Source organism: Triticum urartu, chromosome 4A (genome assembly GCF_056163025.1).
Source record: "Triticum urartu cultivar PI428250 chromosome 4A, HENAU_Tu73, whole genome shotgun sequence".
In the NCBI taxonomy this organism is placed as follows: Eukaryota; Viridiplantae; Streptophyta; class Magnoliopsida; order Poales; family Poaceae; genus Triticum; species Triticum urartu.
In genome coordinates, this window is record NC_141876.1 from 138,139,064 (window position 1) to 138,149,987 (window position 10,924).

A 10,924-nucleotide genomic window follows, 5' to 3' on the forward strand; every position below is an offset into this window, starting at 1 on the left:
TAAATAACATCCTGACGCGACCCTTGCCTTTGCACAACAAAACACCAACCAATAATTCGGTGTATCTGACAAAACTAAAAAATAGCATAACACTAGTCTTTGCACAACAAAACACCAGGCAAGAAAGAAAATTACAATCAAGACCAAAGAAACCCCTGCGCTTGACACCAATACCCGTTCGGAACCACCATAGCAGACACCAAAGGAAAAAAAATGATAGATCACCTTCTCACCCGAGTTTCGCACGGCTCCATCACCGATATGCAGCTTTGCGGACCTCCAAGGTGGCTTACCAAAGGCGAAGCCATTAACGTTGAACGAATCAGATCGGGGCAACGCCCCGTACACGCCATCAAACTCCAGATCTGGCACCCCCGCATGACTGAGACGCCGGAAGAGAAAACCATACCTGTCTGCCATGAACCCTACACACGATCCACCATCTTCCAAATGCCGCCGATACAGACCACAATTTGCATCTGCTCATGGACTACCTCCCAAGCTCCGCGCCAACGCTAGAGCAAACACCGTCGCAACGGGCGGAGCCCGAGGACACAAGTCCACCACGAGGATGCCGCCGCCACACCATCCTTACTTGAACAGATTGATTTCCAACTCCATCCCTAAACAAAAGGTCATATCGCCTCGTCGGGAAAGGATTTGAAGATTCTTTATTCAGCATCGCTATTGCCATCGCTGAAGCCCAGACGATGAACAACTGAAAAACCTATAAGCTACTGATGACTAAAACGATTAACACGCATGGGATTGGGCGACCCCTTTCACCACTGACAACCGATGTCGTTGATGGAGGGGAGCCGCTAGAGGACGGCGGCGGAGCGAAACTCTCTGGAGGTGGCCGCGAGTCTACTTTTCTTTCTTCCGCTGGAAGTAAAAATACATTTTTAGTGTTACTATATAGGGTAATTTAAATTTGCTCTTTGAGAAACACGTATTCGATAAGGAAATACGTACACTAACCTCCCACCTAAAATACGCCGCCTTCTCCTGTATCCTCCACCTCGAACGTCGTCTTCGCCCGCGCAAGCACGCGGCCTTCCAGAACCTTCTAGAAGACCTGCCGCCCGCCATGTGCGGGATCTTCGCCTACCTCAACTACTGTGCGCCGCGGGATCGACGGTATGTCCTCGAGGTCCTCCTCAACGGCCTCCGCCGCCTCGAGTACCGCGGCTACGACTCCTCCGGCATAGCCCTCGACGCGGACCTCCCGCCGCCTGGTTCCGCGGCGGCGTACGCGGGGGCGCCGCCACTCGTGTTCCGCCAGGAGGGAAAGATCGATAACCTCGTGCGATCCGTCTACTCCGGTGAGTACCTTCCACTTCTGACCCTGCTGCAACTCCTTTCAGTTTCAGTTTAGGAGGTTGTTCCTCGGCCAGAGGCAGGATTTTACACGTCCGTTTGGACTAGGTTTCATATCACATTTTGGGAGAAAAATGAAGGATCGTGGATGTCGTGTACTCATTTTGGAGGCTGATATTAAAATCCCAAACTCGCATAATTCTGGAGCCTCGTAGCTCCAAATGAGATTAACCCGGTTGGATGAAGTATATGGGTTTATCAGGCCATACCGCTTGTCAACTCTTTATGCAATTCCTCCCTTAAATTCCTTGCTCTTTGTTATTTCCAAATAATTTTACTGTGTCCATTTTCCCTACTTGCATTGGTAATTTTATAACAGAAGCTAAAACTTACCCAATTAGTCTAGCTTTTAAGGGTTGTTTGGCGTCTGATTTCTAGAGGTTGATGAGAAGGGTGTGAACCTGGATGCCACATTTTCCGTTCACGCCGGAATCGCTCACACCAGGTGGGCTACACATGGCGTGCCTGCCCCAAAGAACAGCCACCCCCAATCCTCTGGCACCGGTGATGAGTTCTTGGTCGTCCACAACGGAATTATCACAAACTATGAGGTCTGCTTACTCTGTTTTGTGATGTTGCATATATAATTCATTTGTGTAGTATTTGAACCTTGTTATCTTCGCAGTTGTAGAATGCACATGCAGCTATGAACTTATGCCAGTGGGGACTATAATAAGTAGCTCCTTGTGGCAAAATCTCATGTTCTGATCCCTCCAAATGGACTCCCTCCTTATCTTCCTTTGCATGTGCGTTTTCAAGAGAATTAATCATGTTGTTTCAAAGAATCTCCTTGGTGGGGTTGTTTGCACCATATTGCAAAAGCTTTTGTTGGAATTGCAATACATAATGTGAGACATCAAAACATGATAATATGCTTATCAAAGACCTATGGTTCAAGCATCGACTCAATGCGGCATCATATGGTAACACGTGATAATTTCAATTCTAACTTGACATTTGGTGTACCTGTCCAGATTCTGAAAGAGACACTGATTCGACACGGGTTCACCTTTGAGTCTGATACCGACACAGAAGTCATCCCTAAGCTAGCGAAGTTTGTTTTTGACCAGGCTTGTGATGGAGAAGGTATTATGCTCTATAAGATGTAATATTGTTGTCGTAGCAAATTATGACAACATAAACCGCTTGTTCTTTATCTGGATCAAATTTTCCATAGTTTCTTTGGAGAAGTATACCGTGCTGCCACCTAGGAACCAAATTTGGAAATAACGTATACACCTGTTATACTATTTGTGGTCACCAGGAAACTATTGAGAAAATTCCTTATTTGACACTGTCTTAAAATCTGGTTCCTTATTTGACACTGGAAAAGTTTTTCTTCCCTATTTGACACTAGTCCTAAATTTTATTCCCTATACGACACTTCCGTTCATTTTGAGTCTAAATGACACCTGAAAAGACGATTTTGCCCCTCATGTGGTATGTGTGCGCGCATGCGTGTGCTGTTGCGTGTGTGGGTGCACGCGCACATGTGTGCTGCTGCTGCATGTGTGTGTGCATGTGTGCTGCTGCGTGTGTGTTTGCTACTGCGTGTGTACGTGCACGTGTGTGTGTGTTGTTGCGTGCCTATGTGTTGCCTGTGTGTGTGCTGCGTGCGTGTGTGTTGCTGCGTGTGTGTGTGTGCGTGTGTGTGTGTGTGCACGCGTGCGTGCGTGTGTGTGCGCGTGCGTGTGTGTTGGTGCATGTGTATGTGTTGATGCGTGTGTGCTTCTGCTTTCGCACTGATGCTGCGTGTGTGCGCTATTGCCCCCCACACACATACCACATGAGGGGCAAAATAGTCTTTTCAGGTGTCATTTAGGCTTAAAATGGACGAAAATGTCATATAGGGAATAAAATTTAGAACTTGTGTCAAATAAAGAAGAAAAACTTTTCCAGTGTCAAATAAGGAAGCAGATTTTAAGATAGTGTCAAATAAGGAATTTTCTCGAAACTATTTTGGCAATACATTACCCTGAACGTGGCAGGGGACGTACTTTAGTGCAAGAGCACTTATCATAGTATTACAGAATAAATCATTGTTGACTGAGCTCTGTATTAGTTCTAGTTAAGGCTGTTTTGAGATTTTGTTTATTTTCTCAGGTGATATGACATTTAGCCAAGTTGTTATGGAAGTCATGAGGCAGCTTGAAGGAGCCTATGCACTTATCTTTAAAAGTCCACACTATCCCAATGAGCTGATTGCATGCAAACGAGGCAGCACGCTGATACTTGGTGTCAATGTAAGCAAACAACATCCTTGTATCTTTACTTTTAACTATTAGATATATTCAACTAAAGCAAACATAATGTTGAAATTTAAGTGCAAAATTAACTTAAATGTCCATTTTTGATATTTTCATTTGGTTCCACTTGCTTCATTCCAACAACAAACTGGGTTTCTGTTTTGCGCAAGAGTATATGCTGTGCTCTGGCCTGCGATGTTATTTGTTAAAGGTTAATAAGCTTTCTAAGATGTGCAGTATAAGCGGACATTTCATGTAATGATGCGATGCTACTTTTTTTGTATCTGTACCATGCTTGTCGCCACCTGCTAAGTAGAGCTGTACATTACTGACGCAATATTCAATTTTACCTTTTTCTTGGCACATGACCTATAATTGTTGTTTTAGCTCAAACTCGTCATAGGTCTGCAGTCAAATACTCGATGTAGTAACTCTTTTGTTCCACATGATCCAGTATTTTCTGAGCAGTAGATACTAATTGGTAGCAGATTGAACTTCTAGAGAGTTTGGTTATGGTATACAAGTAATCAGTCTCATCGCCTAATCGTTTTCGCAATGATATGCCTTTCTGTTACTGGTTATTTTGCAGTCTTATGGATCACATAATGCCCCTAATCTTGTGCTGAACTCCTTATTTTATAGTTACACAAATCATGCCTGTTATCTCTGTATAATTAGGAAGTAAGTGATCAAAACAGCGCGAAGTCATTTCAGAATGTCAAATCCCTGACAACAAATGGAAGCCCCAGGGAGTTCTTCTTCTCCAGTGATTTATGTGCTATTGTAGAGCACACCAAGAATTATTTGGCTATTGAAGACAATGAAATTATTCATATAAAGGTACTTCTTTACTCATTAGTTAATTGCTTCATCTGTTAGTCTGCATGTGTTTCTGTTTTATTTTGTCCACCTTTATATCTAATCAGCGTGGTTCTGGAGTATCCGTCTTATCTGGGCCTTAGTTTATTTACTCTTCATCGGTGCTATTTTTATTTGCATGCTATTTTGGGCATATCTGGTTCATATACTAAGTTTGACTACATTTGCCACGCTTTTTTGCCACACATGCCAACTATCACGCCTGAGAAATATAATTGATAATCCACTGCCTTAGTCTATGGTAATTCATTTTTCTTTCTCGAACACGCACCCAAATGCGTGCCATTTTGCATTAGAAGGAAGCCTTAAGATGGCACAAGAGTTACACATCCGAAGGAACTAAAAAAATGCAAAAGCACCCTAGGCTAGCCAAAACAAAGAAGAAACAACAAAGCCAAAAAAGTTAAGGGGAAAACGAAACCGAAAACTGTACAGCTAGCTAGACATCAACTGTATTTTCTTACTGTGCTTCTTTCCTTTACTGGAAAAGGGATGACGAAAACACACTATGTGCAGCAATTCTGTTGTTTTTTCAACAAGTGTTATACTTGACATCTTACCCAAGTTGTAACAATGTGGACACTGCAGGATGGTAGTGTGTCTATCCTTAAGTTTGACAAGGAAAAAGAGAAGCCAGCATCTGTGCAACGAGCATTGTCTGTTCTGGAGATGGAAGTCGAGCAAATAAAGAAAGGAAGCTATGACCACTTCATGCAAAAAGAAATCCATGAACAGCCACATTCACTGACAACAACCATGAGAGGTAGACTGAAGGATAGTGGAGTTGTTTTAGGCGGACTAAAGGAACACCTCAAAACACTTAGACGCAGTAGAAGAGTAATCTTTATTGGCTGTGGTACTAGCTATAATGCTGCCTTAGCTGCACGACCTTTTGTGGAAGAACTCACCGGTAATTCTAACCAGTTTGTCCAATTGTTTGTCATGATCTGAATTGTTTTGATATATCATCAGTGCCTTAAGTATTTAGCTAGTACTCTAGTGATCTTAAACCTTTGTACCACAGGTATTCCTGTGACTATGGAGGTTGCAAGTGACTTGCTGGACAGACAAGGCCCCATCTACAGAGAGGACACTGCAGTTTTTGTGAGCCAGTCAGGGGAGACAGCAGACACCCTCCTTGCTCTTGAGTATGCACTAGAAAAGGGAGCACTTTGTGTTGGCGTTACAAATACAGTGGGGAGCACGCTGTCAAGAAAAACACATTGTGGAATTCATATCAATGCTGGTTGTGAGATTGGTGTTGCCAGCACCAAGGCAGGTTTCAGTACATGTTCATCTTGCAGTACTTTACCAAAATTTAGGCATTTTTTTTCCTAACATAACAGTATCTGGCAATCTTGCAGGCTTATACAAGTCAAATAGTAGTCATGGCGATGATAGCCTTGGCTATTGGATCTGATCAGTTATCCACTCAACCTAGAAGGGAGTCTATAATCACTGGTCTTTCAAGTCTTCCAAGTACGACAAATTGGATCAACAACCTACCATGTACTCCCTCCGTTCCAAATTACTCGTCTTAGAAATGGATGTATCTACAATTAAAATACATCTAGATACATCCATACATGTGACAAGTAATTCGGAACGGAGGGAGTAGTAGTCAAGCAAAGTGTCGCTTCGCAATCACGTTTTGAAACACCGCGTGAAGTATTATTTTGCGATGCAGGCCATGTCAGTGAAGTTCTCAAGCTTGATGCTGAAATGAAGGAACTCGCATCTTCACTAATCGACTCGGAGTCACTCCTTGTGTTTGGAAGAGGTTATAACTATGCCACTGCCTTGGAGGGTGCTCTCAAAGTTAAGGAGGTCGCGCTGATGCACAGCGAAGGCATGCTTGCTGGCGAGATGAAGCACGGGCCACTAGCCCTGGTGGATGAAAATCTTCCCATCATCGTCATCGCAACACGCGACTCGTGCTTCAGGTAAGCGCTTTGACAGAGGTAGATTTATTTTTGCTGATCATCTTGGCAATGATCTGCTTCTCATCCTCCTCTTGCAGCAAGCAGAAGTCGGTGATTCAGCAGCTCCTTTCTCGCAAGGGGCGTTTGATCATAATGTGCTCTGAAGGGGACATCTCCGCCGTCGGTCCTAGTGCATCCTGCAGGGTAATTCAGGTTCCAGAGGTCGCTGACTGTCTCCAGCCAGTGATCAACATAATTCCGTTGCAGGTTTGGTGCCAATCGTATCTCAAAACCTCTCTGTTGCCTTTTGTGCTATTTGTCTCGATTTTATTCACCGACGAGCTTCATTTCCTTTTCTTGATTCAGTTGCTGGCATACCACCTTACTGTTCTCCGTGGATTCGATGTCGACCAGCCAAGGAATCTGGCCAAGAGCGTGACTACACAGTAAAGCATACTCAAGGCCCGCGCCCACACACACACATACAAAGTAAACGAAATTAAGTAAAAGAAGCAAGTGTTTGCCTCCGGGTTGTGTAGACATTTTACTGTAGCGTAATTAATTTACTAGTAGATGATGATTAAGCAAGATGCCTGAGGTGGTTTCCATTGCATTACACCGTGTTGATTGGTCAACTGATTGCGAAGTATATGTCAGCTATTTCCTACTGATGACGATCCATTGACTCACTGGGGTTTTGCAAGGTGTCCCAGAACTGAAATTGCGTGCAGCTTTTCCATTGGCTGTTTATGTATTGTGTAGTGTCCATACAGTGAGATTATCTGGACCATTTTGTCTGGAGAGTCAGCGCTACAGATCATCAAACCAAGAGTTGACTGAAATTAACTTTTGCCAATATAACCACCAGTGCATTATAGTACACTGTTAGCGCAGAACCACGGACAGGACAACTGGACAAGTGGTGTGAAAAGCCAATCTTTGCTCGTCAGCTTTCTTTGAGCTCAAGCATCAGAGTTGCAGTCAGATTCAACCAAACCGACCGACTAAACTCCTCGTGATGCTTATACAATAATCAGTTCACAGCAACGAACCCTCCAGTGCACACTAGTTTATTACACGATGCTTAATTACCTCCCAAGAAATTCCATCTCATCTTCTTGGATCGCCGTTGATGCATAAAATATAGCTGTTGACTTGACCTGATTACTACTACTCCTACATATGAACAGTGATCTTCACTGACCTGTCCAAATCAGCAACATTCCAGTGATGCTAGTGCTACGATCGATGAGACCCTTCGTCCTGGTGCTTTTGATCACTGTCTGTGGTTTGAGCTTGTTGATCGCATGTCCGCCAGCCGTCGCGGCGGCGCGCGAGAGCCTCGCCCGGGGCGCCTCCATCGCCGTCGAGGACTATGCCACCGACTTCCTGCGCTCGCCGGGCGGCACCTTCGCCTGCGGCTTCTACCGCGTCTCCTCCACCGTTTTCACCTTCTCCGTCTGGTTCACGCGCGCCAAGGAACGCTCCGTCGTCTGGACCGCCGACCGCACGCGCCCTGTCCACAGCAAGGGCTCGCGCCTCACGCTGGACAAGCGCGGCGGCGCGCTCATCCTCACCGACTACGACGGCGAGCCGGTCTGGAACTCCACCGTGGCCGGCGCCCCGACGGCCTCGCGCGCCCGGCTCCGCGACGCCGGCAACCTTGTCGTGGAGGACGCCGACGGGAGGGCGCTGTGGCAGAGCTTCCACTTCCCCACGGACACGCTGCTGCCGACGCAGCGCCTCACCGCGACGACGCGCCTGGTGTCGTCGCGCGACGGCAGGCTGCTCTCCTCCGGCTACTACAGCCTCGGGTTCAGCGACTACGCCATGCTCTCCCTCTTCTACGACAACGGCAACTTCTCCAGCATCTACTGGCCCAACCCCTACAACAACTACGTCGCCAACAACCGCAGGATCTACAACTTCACCCGCGAGGCCGCCATGGACGCGCTCGGCAACTTCCTCTCCAGCGACAACGCCAACTTCCAGGCGGCCGACTTCGCCGCCGCCGGTGTCCGGAGGAGGCTCACGCTCGACGCGGACGGCAACCTCAGGGCGTACAGCCTGGACGCGGCGAAGGGGACGTGGGCGGTGTCGTGGATGGCGTTCCGCAACCCCTGCACCATCCACGGCGTCTGCGGCGCCAACGCGGTGTGCCTCTACGCGCCGGCGCCTTCCTGCGCCTGCGCGCCGGGGCACGAGCAGACCGACCCCGGCGACTGGACCAGAGGGTGCCGGCCTACTTTCCGGCAGCACCAGTGCGGGAAGCCGACGCGGACGCGGACGAAGCTGATGGCACTGCCGCACTCCGACTTCTGGGGCTACGACCTCAACGACGGCGAGATCCTGCCGTTGGCGGCGTGCGCCAGGAGGTGCCGCGCCAACTGCGCATGCGTCGCGTTCCAGCACAAGGCCAACATGGAGTGCTACCTCAAAAGCGTCCTCTTCAACGGCAGGACGTTCCCCGGCTTGCCGGGGACGGTGTACATCAAGGTCCCGGTCGACTTCGTCGTCCCGGAGTTCCACGTCCACCAATGGCAATCGCACGTACACGGCGGCCTTGCCATCCTTGAGGAGAATATCACCGTCTGCGGCGACCGCGCCGCTCAAAAGGTCGTCCTCAACGCCACCGCCTTGTCACGCAAGCACGTCGGTGACGCCGCGGGGAAACCGGTGTGGCCGTACCTGTACGGGTTCCTGTCGGCGCTGCTCGTCGTGGAGGCCCTTGTCATCGGGCTCGGCTGCCTGCTCTTCTCCAGGAAGGGACTGTTCACGCGGTCCTCTCCGGTGTACCCCATGGACGAAGGCTACAGACTCATCCTCCTCACCACAAGCTTCCAGAGGTACAGCTACGCGGCGATCAAGAAGGCCACGGGGAACTTCGCCGACGAGATCGGCCGCGGCGGGTCTGGCGTGGTGTACAGGGGCGTTCTCGAGGATGGCCGGGTCGTGGCCGTCAAGGCGCTGACGACGAGCGTGAGCCGCTCCCACGGGGAGGAGGAGTTCCAGGCGGAGCTGAGCGTGATCGGCAGGATCTACCACATGAACCTGGTGAGGATCATCGGCTGCTGCTCCCAAGGCAAGCACCGCATCCTCGTCTCCGAGTTCATCGAGAACGGCTCGCTCGCCACGATGTTGTTCTCGGACGAAGACGGCGACGGCGACGGCGGCGATGATCACGACGTCCTCGCGTGGAGCCAGCGGTTCCGGATCGCCGTCGGCGTGGCCAGGGGCCTCGCCTATCTGCACAGCGAGTGCCTCGAGTGGATCATCCACTGCGACATGAAGCCGGAGAACATACTGCTGGACCGTGATCTGGAGCCCAAGATCACCGACTTCGGGCTCGCCAAGCTGCTGGACCGCCGCCCTGAGGGGTCCGCCTCTCGCGCAGGGCGGGAGGCGAACCCGTCGGGGCGGATCAGGGGGACGAGGGGGTACATGGCGCCGGAATGGGTGTCGAGCCTGGCCATCAGCGACAAGGTCGACGTGTACAGCTTCGGCGTCGTGCTGCTGGAGCTGGTGAAAGGGGTCAGGGTGGCGGACGGCGACCAGAATACGGACGTCAGGGCCGTGGCCAAGGCCGTGGGCGAGAAGATGCATTCCGGCAGCGTGGATGATCTTGTGGATGGCCGGCTCGCCGGCGACTTTAACCGCGCACAGGTGAAGGTGGTGGTTGGTGTTGCCTTGTCGTGCTTGGAGGAGGAGAGGAACCGGCGGCCGAGCATGAGCGCGGTGGTGCAGGCGCTCGTCTCCGTTGAAGATGCGTGAACCCAAAGGTGGTCGATCAGTAATTCCTTTGGAACAGACCACGTTTACTTTATTTATTTTATATTTTGGCCAATCAGTAATTCATGTACGAGCGCTCTTCATGTACTCAACACTTTTGCTCACTCTTGGTGATAACCGTATCCTCCGAAAACTCCAAACAATACTGTGCTGCCGAACGTACTCTTTGCCCCAAAAGTGCACATCACTTAGCTATAATTATTGGCCGAAAGTAATTGTAGCAAATATCAAATTTGTATTATATACTCTCTCCATCTGCAAATACTTGTCAAAGAAATGGATTTGTCTATGTCATAAGTTGGTGAAAATACTACAATGGACACACATGCATTCGACTGAACAGGAAAATCTTAAAAAATAGCAAAAAAATTAAAACAATTCTAAAATTTTAGCAAACATGGTCGAGTGTTGTACTCGCATGTGTTTTCATGAAGAAACATGCTGTTTTAGGCGAAAAGGATAAAATCGGACCTCCAAAATGTTCTTTTTAGAGCATCGGTTCTGTCTTTTCTTTCCCCAGAGCACCACAGATTTCATTTTTCACGAAAATTCATACATGGGACTCCATGATGTTTGTTAAAAGTATTTTTAAAACTTTTTGGTGCAGCTGTTGTTTATCTGGTGCAATTGCACCTAGGAGCCAAACGTCCGTGTTGGTGAGTTTGGGATCAAAATGTTTGGTTGTTTATCCAAAGGTTTACATGATTT

The 10,924-nt window shown here is 48.5% G+C and overlaps 2 protein-coding genes across 2 annotated transcripts; both read left to right on the forward strand.

Moving 5' to 3' along the window:
• Nucleotides 1-988: 988 nt before the first annotated feature.
• On the forward strand, nt 989-7,098 carry LOC125551025 (glutamine--fructose-6-phosphate aminotransferase [isomerizing] 1). Its single transcript, XM_048714174.2, has 11 exons — nt 989-1,325; nt 1,759-1,931; nt 2,355-2,466; nt 3,484-3,623; nt 4,305-4,466; nt 5,094-5,415; nt 5,530-5,780; nt 5,870-5,984; nt 6,193-6,448; nt 6,526-6,694; nt 6,794-7,098. The coding sequence occupies exons 1-11, from the start codon at nt 1,091-1,093 to the stop codon at nt 6,875-6,877; spliced, it is 2,019 nt and encodes a 672-aa protein (XP_048570131.1). The 5' UTR covers nt 989-1,090; the 3' UTR covers nt 6,878-7,098.
• Nucleotides 7,099-7,245: 147 nt separating this feature from the next.
• LOC125551024 (putative receptor protein kinase ZmPK1) lies at nt 7,246-10,485 on the forward strand. The gene has a single exon (XM_048714173.2). The coding sequence runs from the start codon at nt 7,658-7,660 to the stop codon at nt 10,196-10,198; it is 2,541 nt and encodes an 846-aa protein (XP_048570130.1). The 5' UTR covers nt 7,246-7,657; the 3' UTR covers nt 10,199-10,485.
• The last annotated feature ends 439 nt before the right edge of the window (nt 10,486-10,924 follow it).